Source organism: Lottia gigantea (genome assembly GCF_000327385.1).
Source record: "Lottia gigantea unplaced genomic scaffold LOTGIsca_31, whole genome shotgun sequence".
Lineage (NCBI taxonomy): Eukaryota > Metazoa > Mollusca > Gastropoda > Lottiidae > Lottia > Lottia gigantea.
Genome location: NW_008709027.1, coordinates 1,264,047 through 1,285,292, shown reverse-complemented (window position 1 = coordinate 1,285,292; position 21,246 = coordinate 1,264,047). Strand labels below are relative to the sequence as shown.

Below are 21,246 nucleotides of genomic sequence, written 5' to 3'. Positions count from 1 at the left end.
AAGATCCTGAAAACAATCAGAGTATCGCTGCTCTGTGCAGTGCATGTGAATACTTGTGATATTTCTTACTTAAACGAAAAAATTTCCCATTTCTCTGTCTGGAAAAATGTGAATACTCGAATATTCTACATTGCCAATTGTCATTATTATGCATAGGCCTACTACTAATAATAATATCCCTAGCTCACTACTAAACTACTTTTTTTTAGGCTTTTCTCCTTCTCTATAAGTACTTTTTGGTCTTCTGCAGTTGCCTGAATAGAATTTTATGTAATATTTCTATGTGAACGTAAATTCAAAATAGTGATATCAATATGAGATTGATATTGTGCTGATAGAAAGTAAAACATAAGGCATTTATCTAAGTTAAAGTCAATCTTAGTCTCTCAGTATGGTACCGGTAGTTATTTGAGACTGATATTCCCAAGTACATGAGGTTAATCAATAATAGGCCTAATTAGATATGTATTTTTATTCAAAATAGAATGTTTCGATTAAATGTTATTAAGCGCATTATTGGTACTGGTGTAAATTCATACAGAGTTCCACAAACTGTACAATCTGTTAATGTAAAGGTAGGTTGTTAAATGAAAATGAGGATTTTAAACTAATGGTTTACAGCTTTGTGCAGCTGGTTTACCTGGTATGGCTTATATTTAGTTAACTTCAATATATTTAACAATGCCGTCTAAACGCATTTTTTCAAATTGTCTTTTAGAATTTTAGTGACGAAGTAGAGAGATCTAAGTCAGCAGTTCATGATAAATATAAACCAACAATATTTACTAAGATAATAGATAAAACAATACCAGCTGATATTCTATATGAAGATAAACAGGTTTGTATGCAATTAAATCAATTTATTTTTAAATGACAGGAGTAAATGTGAAGGCTTTTTTTTTGCAAATCCATGGTCAGTGAAATTACTTGTGCTTAACAATTTGACCTATTTTGATTTCTCATAGCTCCAACACCTTTGTCACTTTCAAACATTTTGACGCAATTGAGAGAAATGACTGACACTAAGGTTTAATATGTATGAAATATCTAAATAACTGTAAATCACAACTTGAATATATTCATATTTCCTCAGTGTATGGCATTTAGTGATGTTAACCCAACAGCTCCAGTACACTTCCTTGTTATACCTAGAAAACCTTTAACTGGAATCAGTGATGCTCAATATGAAGATCAAGAGGTAAACTATTATTTTATATTATTTTTAAACTTTTCATATACATCATTATTATCAATTTGAATATAATTTTTCGGCTTTATCATACACATTATTATAATGAATTTGAATTGGAATAGTTAGAGTTATCATATGTATCGCCATTTGAATCTGAATTTTAATATGACAGTTCAGATTGTTATTGAACATCATAATGAGGAAATTGAATCTTATTTACACAGATTTACCAGAATTAGTATTGGAATTTAAGTGTGGAGATTTACCATCTGTTAGTGTTATCCATTACATTTATGATATTTTTCAGCTGTTAGGACATCTTCTATTGGTGGCAAAGAAGCTAGCAGAAGATAAAAAGTTAGACAAAGGATATAGAATAGGTATCCACATTATTTCTATCTCTCATTTCAATGTTTATTTCAGTTTAAACAATCTATTATGGCACTGTATTGTATTCAAATGCTTTGAATATTAAATTAGCAATGTTAAGTTATATTTACAAAGAGAAGTATGTTACTGATGGTGTGTGTATTTAGGTAGGTTTATGGTAAAATAAATGAAAAAGAGCATTTCCATGTTTCAGTTATAAACAATGGTGTAGAAGGTTCCCAATCTGTATATCATTTACATATACATGTTATTGGAGGTCGACAGATGAACTGGCCACCTGGTTGATCAAAGGATGCTACAAACATCTTAGTGATTCCTTATGTTTCATTATTATGCAATATTTTGATATAAATGAATAATAAAATTATGAAACATTAATTTGAAAAAGATATTAAGAAAAGATAAATAGTAACAGTTTTCGTGTTCATTCTTAAAATTGAATTTCAAATTTTAATAAAAGTACAGATATGCAAGTTATAAAAGACTCAATTTAGAATACATGTGACTGTGTACATGTATATCTCCATTAACTTAGTTCATTGCTTTTACAAGATGCCATGTTTGGTAAAATTGCTGAAATTTTTCTGCATTTATTTTATTGTGAGTTTTTTTCTATCTACAGAATTATTGACTTTTGATTTATTACAGTTAAACATCACAAAACAAATATTAAATGGTTTTGAAACAGTCAAATTCATAATAATAACATCAAAATGATCATCAATGTTCATTATCAGCCCCAGAAGCACTAAAATATAAATATACAGATAAAATACTCATAATCATAACATACAATAATTAAGCAAAATGTAACATGAAATGAATGTAAGTGAAAAAGAAATATTTGACATCATTGTGATATATGTTCCAACAGATTAATGAATTCCTCATCAACTATAGTTTTTCAGCTGAAAGTAAAAATGTAGAAAGAACTAAAAGTTAGCTTTTATTGAGTATTTGAATCAAGAAAGATTGTCATGTGTAAATCTGGTATCAAATGGTCACATTCTCATAAAGAGGTATTCCATGAGACAATCAACAATATTTTTATATTTCCAAAGAAGAATTGAATCAAAACATAGTTATTATTGAAATGGTGCTAGCTAGTTTATTTTGTAAATCATGCAGAGTAATTTAAAGCATGAATATAGTTATCCAGAATAAAATATGATTGTTATATGAGAATTATATACAACTATTATAAAATACATTATATTACATCATAATATTATACTCTTCATTATTATAGTCTCTTTTATAGCCTTTCTTTATGCATAGAACTTGATTTATCCTCTCCTTTCTATATAGATTTCAATTCAGAATTATAAATATATTTCAAAAACATATATTTTTGAAAAATTCATAGATTAAATTAAAGACATAGACAATTTTAAATAGTTCTACAGATCAATATTCTAATACTCTTAACCAATTTCGTAGAAGTTAATCAAACTTTTAACCTAATATATATAAGATTTGGTTCAATAAAGCATGTGTAAACGAATAAACATTTAGCCAATAATACAGCAATTTAAGGTTCTGTTTTGTAAGTACAAAATTAACATATATTCTAAACATAATGGATCAACTTTGAATAGAATTATTAGGCTAGTATCCAAATAGAAAGAGATATGAGTTGTTGAATATTTATAATAAAATAAGAAAATTATATCAATATATCAGAGAAGTTGAATGTAAAAAAAGTATTATTTATTGATCATTTTAGGACTTGGTACATTTGTTTAATTTCCCTTCATTTGGACATTACGCATCACAGCAAATAATTTCAACCATTGTTTATCACATATACAGTATATAAATATTACTCATATATTATGCTAATGGTGGTAGTCCAGCCTTTTCTCTACATTTCTGTATTAAAGCTCGCAGCATAAATTGTTTTCTGGATAACTCTCTTATCTTCTGTAATTATAAAAGTATTTAAATAAATTCTATTAAAGTTGTATTCACACAAATGTTTCCTATAATCTATTTGACAAAAACAAGATCCACACCTCAGGGTTCATAATTATTTCACACAGTCTTTTTAAATTTTTAACTTATGTATGAAATATAGACCATGTAAAACTTACTTTAAGAAAAACCTCCAGATCTATAACATCTTTTCTCAGTGCTTCACCTAGATAATATATAGTGTCCTCTATAGCTTGTTCTTCAGAGAATGAGTTTAACAGCCTGAAATCAAACATAAACAAATATGTAAATTATTTTTGGAAGTTTGGAATAAAATAAATGTTCCAAACACCATAATATGCAACCTGGTCGGCATCAATATTGATAAGGAGGATCAGAGTGTCAACAATGTACATCAATATAATAGAGTTGGTATATAAATATTATTAGTAGGTAGGTCAGATGTCTGAAGGTCATAAAGAGAGAAAAAAACACTGAGTACTACTTTGTTCTGTTTTAATATTTCTATATCTCTCTACAATTGATATATTGAGAACTATTTTAACAGTGAAAATTGTTTGTTCTTGTAAGTATTATGTGTTACAGGTACATACTGTCTATATAAAGGTGTTGTAGTAACTACTGCCTCATCCATATTTAGTTCATCTTCATTTTCAATCTTTCTTAAAGCTTCTTGTACTTCCGAAGATTTTTCACGTAAAAGAAATAAATTCTTTTCACAATCAGTCTGAAACAAAACATTCATATCATATTTTATAAAAAAGCACAGAAAATCAAATTTTACTCGATATAGTGTTAGTCAGATAGGAATATCATATTTAAGGAATATATAGTAGTCTTAACCCTTTAACTGCTGAATATTTTTTTAGAAAATTGACATTTTGTGGTACCTTTTTTCAAAAGCATGTGGCTCCAAAACTGTGGGATGTAGGCACCAAGTGTCAATAAATAAAATGTTCAGTGATATTTGTATGTTACCATGGAAATATTCATTTTTGTGACGTCATCATTTTGTGACGTCATTGTGATGTCACCATGGCAACAATAGGTTCAAATCCTAAAATTATTAGATTTTTGTTAAAATAACAATTTTTATCATGTTAGAAGTTAATGGATATTAATTTTATATACTACCATGGATCTGTTTATTTTTAAATCTAAATACAACCATTTTCAATCGAAAGTTGATCCAAATACATGACAGCGAAATTGTTTACATTGACGATTGCTATTTAGGCCACCTGCTGCGGGTGAATAGACATCATTAGAGCCGTAAATTTCGTATGTATCTATAGGATGTCTATGGTTATGATGCCATGAAAACTCAAATTTCGGGACATCTTTTCACAAATATTACCTATTTTCAATCAAAATGTTTAGGATTTTTTATAGAAGAAACATGCATGTTTTTTTGTCTACAAATTATCACCGATATCTAAATCTGATTATACATATATCAACACTGTCTTTATAGCGGTAGTTTCGTATTTATTTAAAGTGGCGGTCGCACGGGTAGAATGTCGCAATATTGCGACCGTGGCAGTTAAGGGGTTAACTGATGATAGAAATAAATGAAATCCATGGTCTCTTGTTACCTAGGAAATAGCTTCACAAGTTATAACAAACTGCATCTAATACCATGACATTAGGCACTTTCCTTGCATCACACAAGTTGTAAATGCAGAGATTTGATTGGATTGTATGCACAGTCATTACAAATACAGTCAATCAGTACCTTCAACCAAAAGATTTAACCATATGGTTTCTCTTCAGTCCTTTGTAAAGGGTTTTGATGACTGTATTTGATAGTATAAGATAGCTTGCCAGGCAATGTAATATACGCCCACTGGCAGCTTTGATTTTAAATAAAAACGTTTGGCAGTACAGTAACAATTACCAGTATGATATATTCAACCTTCAGACATACAATTCTTTTGAACTTTTTGAGGCGATACAGAATAATATTACCACGTTTCATCAAAATCCGTCAAGAACTGTGCCTTCTGGAGTGTTTATGTGCTAAAAATTGAATGCGTTTTCAAGAACAAGGGCAATAACTCATACTAAATATTTTTCGATTTTTCTGATTTTCTATAGGGTTTATCCTTGGATGATAACACTCATGCCAAGTTTCGTCAAAATCTGTCAAGAACTGTGCCTTCTGGAGTGTTTACGGGCTAAAAATTGAACGCGTTTTCAAGAACAAGGGCAAAAACTCAGACTAAATATTTTTGATTCTTCTGATTTTCAATAGGGTTCATCCTTGGGTGATTATAAACACTCACACCAGGTTTAGTCAAAATCCATCGAGAATTGTGCCTTCTAGAGTGTTTACGAGCTAAAAATTGAAAGCGTTTTCAAGAACAAGGGCAAAAACTCATACTTAATATTTTGTGATTCTTCTGATCTTCAATAGGGTTCATCCTTGGGTGATTACGAACACTCACACCAGGTTTTGTCAACATCCGTCAAAAATTGCGTCTTGTAGAGTGTTTACGAGCAATTGTGGACGGACTGACGGACGCACCGACATGGGTGACGGCAATATACGCCCCTCATTTCATGTGGGCGTATAAAAAGTGCAAATTATGTCAATGGAGATGGAGCTCATAGTATTTCTCTAAGGTAATTTGCCTAATTTAGAGTTAATTTTCTTAAAAATGACAAGTAATAAAAGCCATTAAGCATACCTTTTCTTCTTCAAGGTCTGTTAACATCTTCTCTAGTTTTACCTTACCAGACTGTAAATCAGTCTGTGTCCTTTTTAATACATCCATTTCAGCCTAAAAATATAAAAAAAGGTGTAGAACATCAAAAATCAATAGATTTTACCATGATACTGTTATAACAAATATAAAAATTTCAAATTTTGTTCAAATAGAATTCAGATTTTAAATCTCAAATCAACCTGTGCTTGGGCAAATGTTTCTCGTAATCTTCGTTTTAACTTGTCTTCCACTGCAGACTTTAATGATGCTTTAATATGAGCCTCTGTAACTGTACCAGTTCCTGGTCGAACATTAGTTGACGAGTCTGTAATAAACAAGACCATTTAGACTGCTTCTTCTCTGAAATCACAAGAAATTAAAATTTATTATTTTGATAAAATTAAAACATTTCTTGTATTATAATCAAGCCTGTATTAAGCATTGATATCTGTAGTATCAACAATTCTAACTATTTTGTATATGTATATTGTATATTGTTCTTAAAAAATCCATGGCATAATCTGTACTATACTCGCATGGCTTAATAATATTACTTTAGTTTAGTAAAATCAGAATATTCACCTGAACTAGTTGATGTATAAGGATAACCGGAATGCCCACCTGAACTAGCTGATGTTTTGGGTAAACCAGAATACCCACCTGTATTAGTTGATGAATTGGGATAACCAAAATACCTACCTGAACTAGTTGATGTATAACGATAACCAGAATGCCCACCCGAACAAGCTGATGTATTAGGTTAACCAGAATACCCACCTGTATTAGTTGATGTATTGGGATAACCAGGATAACCAGGAGGTGTACTGTATTGATACTGTTGAGGGTATCCTGAACTACTTCCATAACTCTGACTATGAGGTGGGTACCCTGAACCCCCAACCTGATTAAAACCACCATAATTCTGTCCTGGATAACCAGAGGGTGGATAGGGTGGATTAGGATAACTAGAACCAGGATATCCACTTGTAGATGTTGGTGTATATGGTGGATACGGGGAATTCCCACTTGAACTACCAACAGCTCCAGGAACAGGCATACCACCTACAAGAAAATATGTAAAGTATGTTTTTAATCCTGATTTAACCTGTAGCTAAAGAAAGCGAGGAGCAATAACAATTTAGGATGTATAAAATGAATTGTTGACGATAATTATGTATATTAATATACCTCAGCTATCAACTGATTTAGTAGGGATGTTGCATTGATAGAGCTGAATTTACCATATGAGAGATGGGCAGTATACTTGTAAGAAAAAGCATAAAAGGAACTTAAAGATGGGATTTCTTACTTTTTAGTGTCAAATTCAGCAAATTATTTTTTTAATTAGTGTTTCTAATGAATAATCATGTATTCTTAATCAAATAATATTCTTATTGCATATATTTAAGAGTTTTAAACAATCATAAATGTCCATGTATAAGCAGTCTAGAAGAACAAAAAAAGACTTTTTGACCTTTCTTGATCAGTCACTCATTGGAATTCTGATGGTAATTCTCTTCTTATTTTGCTAATTATGAATTAATTATGAACACGTGAGACAAATTGGTATTTTTCCAAGTCATAAGAACACCTCTAAATTAAGGGAACCCATCTTTAAACCAATGTGTAATAAGTTGAAGAAACTATACCTCCAGTAGGAGGGTAGGGAGGTTGAGCTGCTCCTACACCTGAATTGGTTGAATATGGTGGGGGACCACCTCTTGGGGGAACTCTAGAAAATACTGGACATTCATCACCAAATGTCATCGTCAAAATTTGTACCAGACTTATTAAATCTGCATGTGGCTGAAAGCAAATAAAAACAAGTTCATAATTACACCAGCAAATGTGGGACAAGAAAAGCACATTTGAAATAACGGAAGACATTACATAATGAAGATTACAAATGGCTTCGGAACATAATAAGATAGATTGCCAGGCAAGGTAATATACGCCCACTGGCAGCTTTGATTTTGAATAAAAATATTTAGCAGTACAGTAACAATCACTAGTATGAAATATTCAACCTTCAGTCATACAATTCTTTTGAACTCTTTAGGGCAATACTGAATAATATTGAGTATGAGTTATTGCCCTAGTTCTGGAAAACATGTTCAATTTTTAGCTCGTGAAAACTCTAGAAGACAAATATTCAATCTTCAGCGCGGTAATGAATAATAAAACCAAGTCTTGTCAAATTTCGGCAAGAATCATACCTTCTAGAGTTTTTATGAGCTACAAATTGAACGATTTTTCAAGATCAAGGGCAATAACTCATACTAAATATTTTTCAATTTTTCTGTTCTAAAATACGGTTTATCAATGGGTGATAACCAAAACTCATGCCAATTTTCGTCAAAATCCGTCAAGAATTGTGCCTTCTAGAGTGTTTACGAACTAAAAATTGAACGCGTTTTTAAGAACAAGGGCAATAACTCATAGTAAATATTTTTCGATTCATCTGATTTTCAATAGGGTTCATCCTTGGGTGATTACAAACAACCATACCAAGTTTCGTCGAAATCAGTCAAGAATTGTGCCTTGTAGAGTGTTTACGAGCAATTGTGGACGGATGGACCGAAAGAGAAAGAGGTGACGGCAATATACGCCCCCCATTTCATGTGGGCGTATAAAAATGTTGATATACTTACATGTCTCCATTCACGTAAGAATGGTAAATCTATTTTACCATTGGTATCCACATATTGACCAGATCTTATCTGCATTGAACTTGTAGGTTTAACATAGGCCATAGGAGGATTTTGTGGATGAGTATCAAGTATCCATATACATATTGGAATATTATACTGATTTCCTAAAATAAAGAAACAAATAGCTATTTTACAAGTAAGTCTGATTAGCTTGATTTAAGAAAAACTCTAGCAATTGCAACAAAAGTAATTAAAGAGTAAAACACATTACAGGGTGAAATAAGTCCAGACGGCTAACACTAAATACGATCCTAGCGCTAGGATGTCCTAGGTTCTTATCTTCTACTAACATTGATTCTAGGACATCCTAACAATAAGATCGCTTCGAGAATACATATTAATAAGGGAAATGATATCTAAATGACAAGCTTTTAATTTAAGTTGTCAAAGAAGACATTTTCATTTTCTCAATAAAGCTTTGCCTATTATATGCACTTATCTGTGGTAAACAAAAATCAAAAAACCTTTGCACAAAAATCTGAAGACTTTATTATCAGTAAATAAGGTTTCATTAAAACTTCAATAACAGTTGATAAACAGTTAATAACATATCTATTTCCTAGTGTTACACATCCTTGTAATTAAAACTTTTTGTCTGCTAACAAATATTGGCAATATCAAATATCTTTGAAACTAGTTTGGTAAATTTCTAACAGAATTCAGATAAATTACAGATCAAAAGGTCCACTGTGACAATTAATACAATGACAATGAATACTATACATATCTAATTGTGTATTGATACATATAACATCAATTTTTTCAAATTACAAATGTTAAAATATTTATAACATACCTCTATAAGTGACTGGAATAGTTCCTTCCAAATTCAATAAGTCTCTTTGTTCACCATTATTAAATACTGGGAAAAAAGGGCATAAAGAAACTATAGTTTTGTAAAATACTGAATAAATAGGCAGAATTATCTGAACCCATTTACAACTTGGTCAGCTAGAATATTGACAAATAATCACTTATCCATGGTCATTTGAAACCAAGATCAACACATCCAAGCAAAGGACAACAATAGCTTTGACAGATATAACTTTTGGTAATTTATCCATATTTGAATTCCTAAAATAAATAAAAGGCAAGAATGTTCACTCTAAAAACATCACACACTTACCAAATGGTTCCAGTTTAGGTCTGAGATCTCGGTATTGGTTTAATACATTTGTGATTTCTCTTTTAGTAACATCTGGATTTTTATACTAAAATATATAAAACACACTTGATAATCTATACCAAACTTATAGTTTACCCCTAAAAATTTTAATACTGATGTTCACTGATTTGTTTAAGCCACAAGAATAAATTTGACCATATTCTGAAGTCATTATGGCAAAAAATAACTCTTATTCTGGTATTTGATTTATAAAGAAATAATTTGCATTAGGCGATTTACAAATGATTCGAGTTAGGTATTTGGAGTAGCAGTATGGCTTAAGTTACTGTTTGACAACTAGGCCTATATAGCTTTCTGCATCACATTTTTTCCAATCATTTTTCACATTGGTTGCATTTTATCAATTCAATAAAACAGAACTGAGGTGCTTTTGATTAAAGTTTGATCGAGGTATTGGACTATTTGCAGAAGGTATAGTAGATAACTCTGCTGTCTTCCCTCCACCATCTGAGCATCTCTCCGATCGAAATCATCTGTAAGAGCCTGCAGACAAGGACTTTTCTGGTTAATATGTTCAATTGGTGAAAAATTATAATTTGAAATTTGGTTAAATGTCGGAAACAAAATTCATGTCTGGAATCTACAGACTAGATCTATTTTTAAAGTGATACTACGGCTTAGAATACACTCGTCCTGTGGCTAATATTTGTGTTTAATAGTGACCATTGGTTAAATAAGTATGCATCCCACACTTTATCAAGTTTGAAAAATCGACAATACAACTATAATCATTATTTTTTAAAAAAAGTGAGCAAGCGACAAGTCCGTTCAGTTTGAGAAAAAAGAGTCTGGGTAATCAACGCTAAAACAGGAAACAATCATCTTCCGGTGTATACAAATAAACTTTGCCAATGATTAATATTCGATGAAAATTGTGTCAGTGGTGGAGTATTCATTGTAAATTATATGAATTACTTTTTCGTGGAGTCGCTTAATCTCCTACGAGGCATCATAATTCCGTCTTCAAAATATGACAATGTCGAGGTCAATTCAAGAGTAGAGGTCAAGGACGCGGGAAACCCCACTTGAGAGCTACTTCCCCTTGAAAATTACACCAGATTGCCTAGACTCACGATCGCTTAATGGATGTATTAAGCGTTTTATAATTAATTACTTGATTTGGTGGATGTATCGGATTATAGAAGGATTTTGATGTATAGTTAGGACACCAGGTAGGTCCACTGATGGATATATACTGTTATTGGCCAAATTTGAGCAAAATTAAAATTTCATGTTCATCCTATGACGTAGTATCCCTTTAACTTTAAGAGAAAGAAATTAGGAATGAAATTGAAAGTGGGTCTCAAATGTTTGAATTCACCTGCCAATAATACTTACCTTGGTCAAAGCGGTTTTGAGGTAAGGTTCGTGAGCGCTGGCCATAATAATGGTTTGGTCTTTTAAACTAATAAATCTTTCACACACGAATCCCAGGCATTAGGCTACTTAGATAATAAATAAAATACGACAATTTATTTTTTTATGTCGACATTTCAGCACCACTTTTACTGACTTTTCAAGAACATTGACTAAAGAGTATTAATCAGGGGAGATAACAATTTAACCGACTACATTTAACTTTTATTTTAAATGGTTTAAGAATCAGTGTTATGCAATATAACGAACCATAACATCTGTAAGTGGTTTATTGTGTAGTAGAAATTCTAGAATTTTATCATAAATGTTTTATGTATTCAATTTTATCTTAATTTTCAAAATATTTCCAAAACGTTACAAAATAAGTCGTGCATTGTTGTCATAATCTATATTTAGATTTTAAAGACGTCACTAACTTCCCCTTAAAGGCAGACTGGTTCAACAAATCCCAATAACATGTCATAACATACATAAACGATTAATTCAAAGTTGCAATTTTGTCAACAGGATGTCCATTATAGCATTATATTAGTAAAGACCAATTTAATGGCATAAAGCAAAATATATAAAATAATTCAAAGGCTACATCACCTTCACTTCAAAATGGTAAAAAATGTAGGGCCTATTCTAAGAATGACTTTTGGTTGGTAAAAAAAATTAAAACAAATTGCCATAATACAGCCAGTCTAAAAATTGTGTCGGCAGCCGCGGTGCCTTACTAACCAGAAGGTTTAATAGGGCCTATATATAGCCTACCTGTGGGCATATAGTTCGAATGGATTATTCAACCCGGTTTCCCTCAGTGATAGGATGAAATTCTTCTGTATGAAATCTGACCAAAAATATAGAAAGTGGTAATGAAGCTAACCAATCATAAGTCGAAATAATACGTTTGGATTTTTAATCCAGTTTTCCATTGTCAGTGATGAGACGGGTTCCAAATCTTTTGTAACCAAGTTGAATTTTGACCGAAAACTATCAAAAATTGAATTGATGCTAGCCAATCAAATACTGTTAAGAATGATTAGACATGCAGGTCAATGTTTAACAATGAACATCTCAAAAAACTCTTATAAGCTTATTAGTAGGCCCTACAATATATAGGCTATCATTTTTGAACAGAGCATTTGAATTTGTTTGGTTAATTGAAAGTCAAATGGCAGGGAATTAGAGTGATTGCAAGTCCGATCACCGAGAATAAAAGATATATAATAATTTCTTCAGATCATGGATGAGAATTGACGTGGAGTCGCCTGCAAAATATCTGGATTTACAGTTTAATCAAATTACACACATTGAACACTGCATGTCACTGACGGAGATTGATTAGGAGCTCCATGCAATACATTTTAATTTCCTTTCAGCTCATGAAATTGGTTAAAGATGTTCATGACTAAACGGGACTGTAGCTTTAACTTAGTAATCAGTAGGCTATGTTGATCACTGGACCTATTCTCTTGTATCGTGCAATCATAATATAGACCTGAACTATACTCGTTTAATATTGAATTGAGCGTAGAAAACAGGCATGGTTTATTTAGGTTAACACATTATTACAGGACTATATAGTTATAAATAATGGCAGCTACTTTGGGTTTACTAGGTATAGCGGTTATTATACTTGTATTAACATGGATATATCAGTCATATAAACGACAAAAAGTGTTTGGTAAAATACCGGGACCTGCGGCATTACCTATATTAGGCAATGCACACCAACTAGAGACAGATGGAACAAGTAAGTTTTTAAATCCAAATTTGATCTAAGTAAACCAGTCACCCGTTGATAAGCTTATATGTCCGAAGGACTGGTGACTATTTTGTTCACCAGTACTGAAAGAAATATGCAAATACCGACCTAGTACTAGTAGCCTATTACAACATTTCAAGTGCTTTTAAAAATAGAACTCAATAAGAGTTTCTTATCTAAGAGCTTGCATCCAAACAATAGCCGTGTCGAAGATTATAAATGGTATATTTAAAAAGGGGATGTAATAGTAGGCCTATATCAATCCTATAGACAATTCTTTTACTATGTAAAAGCCTGGTAAGCCTCTTTTCTGAGAAGACTCACCCATAGATAACAAGCACGATAAAAACTATTTGTGAAATCTATGTCGATAATAACACAACAAAAATAAACATACATTTTTATCTCATCCGTAACTTATCATTAACTCCTATTATTACCAAGACAACCAAAGAATCTATAAAATATTAACTATATTAAGGATCTTTTCGCCTAATTAGTTCCACAATTGTCAATATCAAAGGTTAATAGTACTCACACGATCATCTTTGGTAAAACTGAATTATTCGGTAGATTCTGGTAAGCCCTGTCCCCAATCTCTAGTCCCATTGGACTTTGAAGCTAACATGGAAGTTCTTTGTCCAGAGGCCTACTCCAATTTTAATAGGTGTTGCATACCAGACAGTGTAGTACAGTAGTATTAGGGTCAAAGGTGGAACAAATTGGTAACAAGCTGATAATTTCAATCTTGGCACCCAAAACCTTTCTAAACAACATATCAGAGATCCTGAAGAATCCTCCTTGAGCTTTTTGATAAATTCAAGATGGCGTCTAAGATGGCCACCGTAACATAATTTTTATACACCCACAAATATAATTTGGGCTTATATTGTAATGACCCTGGAGGTCCGTAAGTCCGTTCACATTTGGTCGTGCTCACTCTGTAATACAGGCTACAATTCTTTACTGATTCTTTTGATTTTTATTTTGTAGGTCAATGTCAGTATGAAGATGATCCCTATCGATTTTCGTGATGATCTGATAATTTGTCCGTCGGTCCGTTCACATTTGGCTCGTGCTCACTCTACAAGCTACAATTTTTTTTACAGATTATTTTGCTTTTTATTTTGTAGGTCAATGTCATTATGAAGATGATCCCTATCGATTTTCGTGATGATCTTATAACATTTCACCGAAATATGGTGTGCGACTTAGTGTTTTCACTCCATTAGCTATATTGTGCGACTCGTAGGCCTACTCACTCTGCAGGCAACAATTCATTGTGGATTCTTTTGCTTTTTATTTTGTGGGTCAATGTCATTATGAGGATGATTTATGAGATAATTTTTCACCAAAATGTCTCTTTCAACTTAGTGTATTCACTCTATTAGCTATTTAGTGCAACTTTTGCTCTCTCTTCAAGCAACAATTCTTTATGGATTCTTTTGATTTTTAAATCCCCACACGTAGTTCACACATAACGTTCAAGGGACAAAAACGAGTACATCCTAATTATGAAAACCGCATTGATGTGGGATAAATAGATTTATATTGTAAATTGTAAATTTATATTTCAGAATTTTATAAACAATGTTTGAGTTATTCAGATGAATATGGTCGAGATAGCATATTTGTTATTTGGCTAGGTCACAAACCAATGATTTGTTTAAGTAATGCGAACTCGGCAGAGGTAAGTACTTTGGTCGTCCTCAAAATATCTTAACATGTGATTATATGAAAGTACATTTGAAAGTTTTCAATAATGCAACCTAAGCTGCGATTGATTCAACTGAATATTTAGTTTAAGAATCGTGCAAGTTGTTCGCAGAATAAAGGTCTGCTGATGTTAATTCAAATGTTTCTTTAATTTATTAATTCACGATTCCATATGTTTTCCTGTACAGATTTTACTGAATAGTTCTAAACATATGGAAAAAGCTTCAGAATACAGGTTTTTACATCCATGGTTAGGTACAGGCTTACTAACAAGGTAAGTCTTACAATAGCACGGAAAGTCGCTGTTTATATATAACACTTTATATCCGTTTGACCAATCTCACCATAGTCTCAGAAGCGGGGATTGTTTAAAAACACTAATAAGTTATAGTGTGCACAGCTCATCGTCGAAATTTGAGCCTTCAAATCCACGTGTGTCCAGAAGTATCCGCGTTTAGAAGTTAAAAAGACGACTCGTCTTTTCTCGAGACTCTGCTATATAGTCTAGAGGAAAGTGTGTAGAAATAGAGAGTGAAATTCCTGGTTTGAGGTATTTTTGAAGGAATTATACGATTTTCGTATATTTATCGTACTACTGAAGACTTTAAGATCCAAATCAACCCCCTAAAATGACGAATCCCTCCTATTAAGAAGGAAACATTTCTTCTTTGACCCTAAGAAAAGTTTAAAAGTAAAGAATTTAATTCCGTTTAATTAACGGTATTGGTTGACATATTTTGATACCTAATACTATACAGCGAAATTCGATTCGCACGTGGCTAGATATACTCATGTTATATATTCATCCATAATAATTGTCTTATTTATCCTATTGAAGCATAAGTTATATACAGAGTAATTTGAAGTTGGTCCATTTGCAACTGTTTTTGCTCTTTTTACCAGTTCAAATCATTTTGAACTTTGTTTTAATTTGTGTTTTATTGTCTTATAGTACTGGTGATAAATGGAGAAGTCGAAGAAAGATGTTGACTCCTACCTTCCATTTTAAGATATTGAATGATTTTGTCTCGGTATTTAATGATCAAGCTGATTTTATGTTAACTAAGTTAAAGAAGAAGGCAGATGGCAAAGTGTTTAATATATTCAATTATATAACACTTTGTGCTCTAGATATTATTTGTGGTAAGAAAAAAGCCAATAAGAAAGGATATATTGAGAATATTGCAAATCACTTTCCAACCATTTTATAAATGAAACGGGATCGATCATGAAGATGCTGCATTAACTTCATAATGCCTATGTGAATTTGTCCACAGAAACCAAGTGATACGTCTAGACGTATTAATTACAAGGATTTAAATTGCTTTTCTTAAAGTTTCTCTGCTCATTAGATTTAAAGCCAGCATTTTGGCAGTTAAACATAATACAGATCACAATATTGCGCCAACTGGTTAGACAGTCTATATCTGTACACCTCCACTATATATGAACATTAGCCGCTTTGAACATAGATGGGATATTTACTGACCGTTTTGAATTCTTTTGACAGAAACAGCCATGGGAAGAGATGTTGGTGCGCAAACTAACAGTGAGTCAACCTATGTAAAAAGCGTCTACAAGTAGGTTTAGTATTTCCAATAACACTTTACATTTGGATATAATATATTAAAGGGACATTCCGCTTTTTGTAAAACATTTTCATTATCAAAAACGTCGTAAATTATTCCTGAAAATATTTTAACGTATGCTATTTATATCTATGTATCTACTTGATGAAACTGAATTTATTTTAAAAGGGTTAATTAACAAATCTCTAGATTTTGGTGTATAGTTATCACAAATTTAGGCAAAAACATTTTTCGACCTACCAAAAACGAAATGTCTCTTTAAACGTTATTTTGCCAATACGTTTACTTGTCATTTGATTGGTAGGCCAACATTTTGATACGAATTTTATTTTATTCCACGTTTAGTTTCTGATTTATTTTTTATTACAGAATGAGTGAATTTGCTCAAAACAGAATGAAGTTACCATGGTATTGGAATGATACGTTATATAGAATAATTGGACCTGGTCGAGAACATGATCAATGTTTGAAAGTCTTGCATAATTTTACTGAGAAAGTGAGTTGGTAAAGACTATAAAATAACGTACATATATTAAGATTGATTCTCTTAATATTATTTGAGTGATAGGGCTTATCTTCTAAGGTGTCTTTAAAAGCTGTTCTTGCTGTCACATAATCTTAAATTTGTCAATATTTTGATTTTGATTTGGGAATGATAGGTACAAATGACTTATTTACTAATGTTTATGTATTTAATCTTCCAGGTAATACGCGAGAAGAGAGAAGAATTAAACAGACGAGGTCCCATGCACGACAAAGACTTTCACGACTCGGCTGAAGAGGACAAATTCGTTGGTGCCAAGAAAAGACGATTAGCTTTTCTGGATATGCTGATACACATGTCTGAAAATGGTGAAAAACTTTCAGAAGAGGATATAAGAGAGGAGGTTGATACCTTTATGTTTGAGGTAATTGATATTTCTTGATTTTCATATCGCCATCGCATATGAATAATTTTAATGGTGGCGCCTATAGCGTTATCACAGAACTGCCGCATGTTGAATCTCAACCTCAACATCTCTCCTCCATTAAGTCAGTCAGCCCACTATTTGTTTCCCGAATCTGAAGCCACCACTGCTCGACGTTGAACTATTTTTCAAATACAAAAATTGCACGACATGCAGAGTATCCAAAATAAATTGAAGCATTACATGTAAAAACTATAACATATCTATGTTAGGGTCATGATACAACAGCAGCTGGTATAAATTGGGCGACGTATTTAATTGGTGCTAACTCTGAGGTACAGACTACACTACAGGATGAACTAGATGGAATATTTGGCAGTAGTGAACGATACCCAACAATGGAAGATTTGAAAGATATGAAATACCTAGATTGTTGCATAAAGGTTAGATTTATTATATATCGGCTGTGATAAGATAAATGATTGCGACAAGAAAGTTTTTATTACATTGTTTTATGTCGCACAAGGCAAAACATTAAAACGCACATGTCCTATATTTTTAGGGGGTCTGAAAAATACTTTATTTCAATTGAAACCTGCAATATTTTTTTTTTATCTTTACCGGAAAATACATCGATTGGTGTGGGATGAATGTTTGATTTGTCGAGGTGCTACATCTACTACTACAGCTGATATTATGTATGTTGATTTGAGAAAACATGAATAAATCAGTAATTGTGTATATTTCATTTAATTACAGGAAGCTTTAAGGTTATACCCTTCAGTTCCAATATTCGGAAGAACATTTTCTGAGGATGCTGTTATAGGTAAGATAATTTATAATCCTTGGTGTAATCCATCTGGCTCGTTTATTTTGCTCCAGCTGATCGTCTACTTATGAATTGTTATTAAGTGTGTCATTTTTTAGAAAAATCGAAAAATATTGAGTTATTGCCCTTGTCCCTGAAAATGCGTTCAATTTTTTGCTGGTCAACACTCCAGAAGGCACAATTCTTTACAGATTTTGACGAAACCCAAAAAGTTAAAGATAGCTTACCAGTTAGGGTAATATACGCCCACTGGCAGCTTTGATTTTATACGAAAATATTTGGCAGTACAGTAACAATTACCAGTATGAAATATTCAACTTTCAGTTTTACACTTCTTTTGAACTTTTTGGGGTGATAATGTAAAATATTACCAAGTCAAAATCTGTCTAAAACTTGAACGCGTTTTTAAGAACAAGGGCAATAACTCAAACTATATATTTTTGGATTCTTCTGATAGGGTTGATAACAAACACTCACACCAAGTTTCGTCAAAATCCATCAGGAATTGTGCCTTCTAGAGTGTTATGTTCTAAACATTGAACGAGTTTTCAAGAACAAGTGCAATAACTCATACTAAATATTTCTCAGTTTTTTTCATTTTCAATAGGGTTCATCCCTTGGTAATTACAAACAATCAAATCAAGTTTCGTCAAAATCAGTTAAGAATTGTGCCTTCTAGAGTGTTTACGAGAAATTGGAGACGGACCAACGGACGGACATGGTGAGCGCCAATATAGGCCTACGTTCCACATTTGACGTATAAAAAGAAGTGTATGACTGAAGGTTGAATAATTCACACTGGTGATTGTTACTGTACTGCCAAATATTTTTTTATTCAAAATCAAGCTAAAAGTGGGCGTATATTAACTTGCCAGGCAAGCTATATATATATTTTGGCAAGTTTATCTCTTATTATATTATTACAGACGGTCACCTGATACCTAAAGGAACAACGGGAAGCATATTTACTGCAGCCATTCACAAAGATCCAAAATATTTCCCTGAACCCGATGTATTTGACCCTGAAAGATTCTCAGATGACAATAAAGTGGGAAGACATCCATTCTGCTATATCCCATTCTCTGCTGGTCTAAGAAACTGTATAGGTTAGTAGATAATAAAAATGACCTTCATTAAAAGTGAAAGGCTCTTGTACTGGTGCATATAGAAGTATAGCCTATTTACAAGTAGACTGGTATCATCTTCACAATGTCAAGCGTAAATGTAAGTGTCACATTCACCAAAGGTTTAAAAAAATTATGTCATTTTCCTTTAATTAAAATCATTATATGATTATTTCCAGGTCAGAAGTTTGCCATGTTGGAAGAAAAAGTCTTGTTATCTACAATATTTAGAAATTTTAATGTCGAATCTGTTCAGAAAAGAGAAGAATTAGATCCAACTGGTGAATTAATTTTGCGTCCAGAAAGTGGAATCCTAGTCAAATTAACCCCAAGAAACTGAAGCATGTATTTCTATTTTGTGAATTTTCCTCAACTTTCGTATTATCAATGATTTGGACACGATGTTATGTCAAATGATTTCAGTATTGTTTTGTAACAATTAATTAAGATTCAGATAACGCTTTGGATGGATTTTGATAAATAATTAGGTAGAATAAGATAACAGTAAAGCTGGGTGCAAATTGAAATAATTATCATTCATTAATCAGATAGCTCTTTGGAAGGATTTTGATAACAATTTGACTGATATTGTAAAGTCCACTATCAAAATAGCCTTAATCTATAATACATTGAAAAATATTCTGATGAAAGCCTGAATAAATTTGGAATACTTGTAGCTTAAAGATGGGTTTTTCTTATTTTTTAGAGTCAAATTAAGCAAATTATTTGATTACTTGGTGTTTTTATTGAATTGTCATTTATTTTTTATCATTTTTATACGCCCACATCTCTCTATGTGGACGTATTTTGTCGGCACCCCTGTCCGTCCTTTGGTCCTTTGGTCCGTCCGTCGGTCCGTCCGTCAACATTTGCTTGTAAACGCTCTAAAAACTAGATTTTTTGATGGAATCAACTGAAATTTAGTATGTGTATACATATTTATAAAACGAAGTTCGAATTTGAGCTATTTTTGACCGTTAGAAGCAGAGTTATTGCCCTTGCCCCAAAATCTTGAATATGCTATTACTCTCTTAGTTTTCAACCGATTTTGATGAAACTTAAAATGGATGTTTCGTTTTTACCATCCGCATGCCGTGGGGGCGTATATGGCTGTGGTCCACTATCTTATTATGTTCTTATTGCATATAATTAAGAGTTTTAACCAATCATAGTTGATAGAGTAGTTGATATTTATAAGACAGTTGACTACATGTTTGTTATGCGCCTAACCGACCCTTCTTACCTCATATTGTAACATACAAATGTCGGCAATATAAGATTCAAAATTGTCGATTTAGTCGATCAAACCTTCAAATACCTCTATGGATTGAGAGACATATACAAATTCGTCCAGAATAAATATGGCTTTATTGTCAACATAACTAAGTGAAATTGACCACAACAGCTATCATTGAATCGATAATGTTATCAAATTTAGTTTTAATTATTTAACTACAGTTTGCAATTATTTGTATCATTATTGATAAATGCAGTTAGCAAATGAAAACATGTTGGTTTTTACTATGGGTCAGGAGAAAGTGTCCTTTTGGTGGCATGCATTCAATTTCACACATTTTTCGCCTTTGGAATTGAAATAATTGCCTTTGATAATTGTTTCATGTTCAGTTTTTGATGGAATACAAGGTATTTTTCCAAGTGTTCATTGGATAAGACTTTGTCGATCATCGTCCCTCAGCTGAACTTTGGTCATGCTAGAACGTTTACCCCCTGGCTAGTATCAAACAAGCAAGCAAGCATCCTACTGTGGCTTGAATGCTATAAATATATTCATGTACATCTGTTTCTCATTCACAGCAATTATATCAACTAC

At 32.1% G+C, this 21,246-nt stretch overlaps 3 protein-coding genes across 3 annotated transcripts; 2 read left to right on the top strand and 1 right to left on the bottom strand.

Moving 5' to 3' along the window:
• Positions 1-485: 485 nt before the first annotated feature.
• On the top strand, positions 486-2,136 carry LOTGIDRAFT_232738 (hypothetical protein; the record flags this gene model as incomplete). The annotated part of the gene is made up of 5 exons (XM_009057763.1): positions 486-575; positions 719-838; positions 1,094-1,198; positions 1,500-1,572; positions 1,776-2,136. The coding sequence occupies 5 exons, from the start codon at positions 486-488 to the stop codon at positions 1,865-1,867; spliced, it is 480 nt and encodes a 159-aa protein (XP_009056011.1). The 3' UTR covers positions 1,868-2,136.
• A 1,279-nt stretch (positions 2,137-3,415) lies between these two features.
• On the bottom strand, positions 3,416-10,147 carry LOTGIDRAFT_119455 (hypothetical protein; the record flags this gene model as incomplete). The annotated part of the gene is made up of 10 exons (XM_009057762.1): positions 3,416-3,505; positions 3,676-3,778; positions 4,111-4,244; positions 6,208-6,300; positions 6,426-6,526; positions 7,138-7,266; positions 7,875-8,031; positions 8,877-9,040; positions 9,733-9,798; positions 10,063-10,147. Coding segments are annotated over 10 exons (1,122 nt in total), but the record flags the coding sequence as incomplete, so codon positions are not given.
• Positions 10,148-13,077: 2,930 nt separating this feature from the next.
• LOTGIDRAFT_206515 (hypothetical protein) lies at positions 13,078-20,918 on the top strand (the record flags this gene model as incomplete). Its single annotated transcript, XM_009057761.1, has 11 exons — positions 13,078-13,237; positions 14,827-14,939; positions 15,154-15,239; positions 15,918-16,108; positions 16,476-16,545; positions 16,924-17,050; positions 17,259-17,462; positions 17,735-17,905; positions 18,222-18,288; positions 19,218-19,397; positions 19,595-20,918. The coding sequence occupies 11 exons, from the start codon at positions 13,078-13,080 to the stop codon at positions 19,753-19,755; spliced, it is 1,530 nt and encodes a 509-aa protein (XP_009056009.1). The 3' UTR covers positions 19,756-20,918.
• Positions 20,919-21,246: the final 328 nt, after the last annotated feature.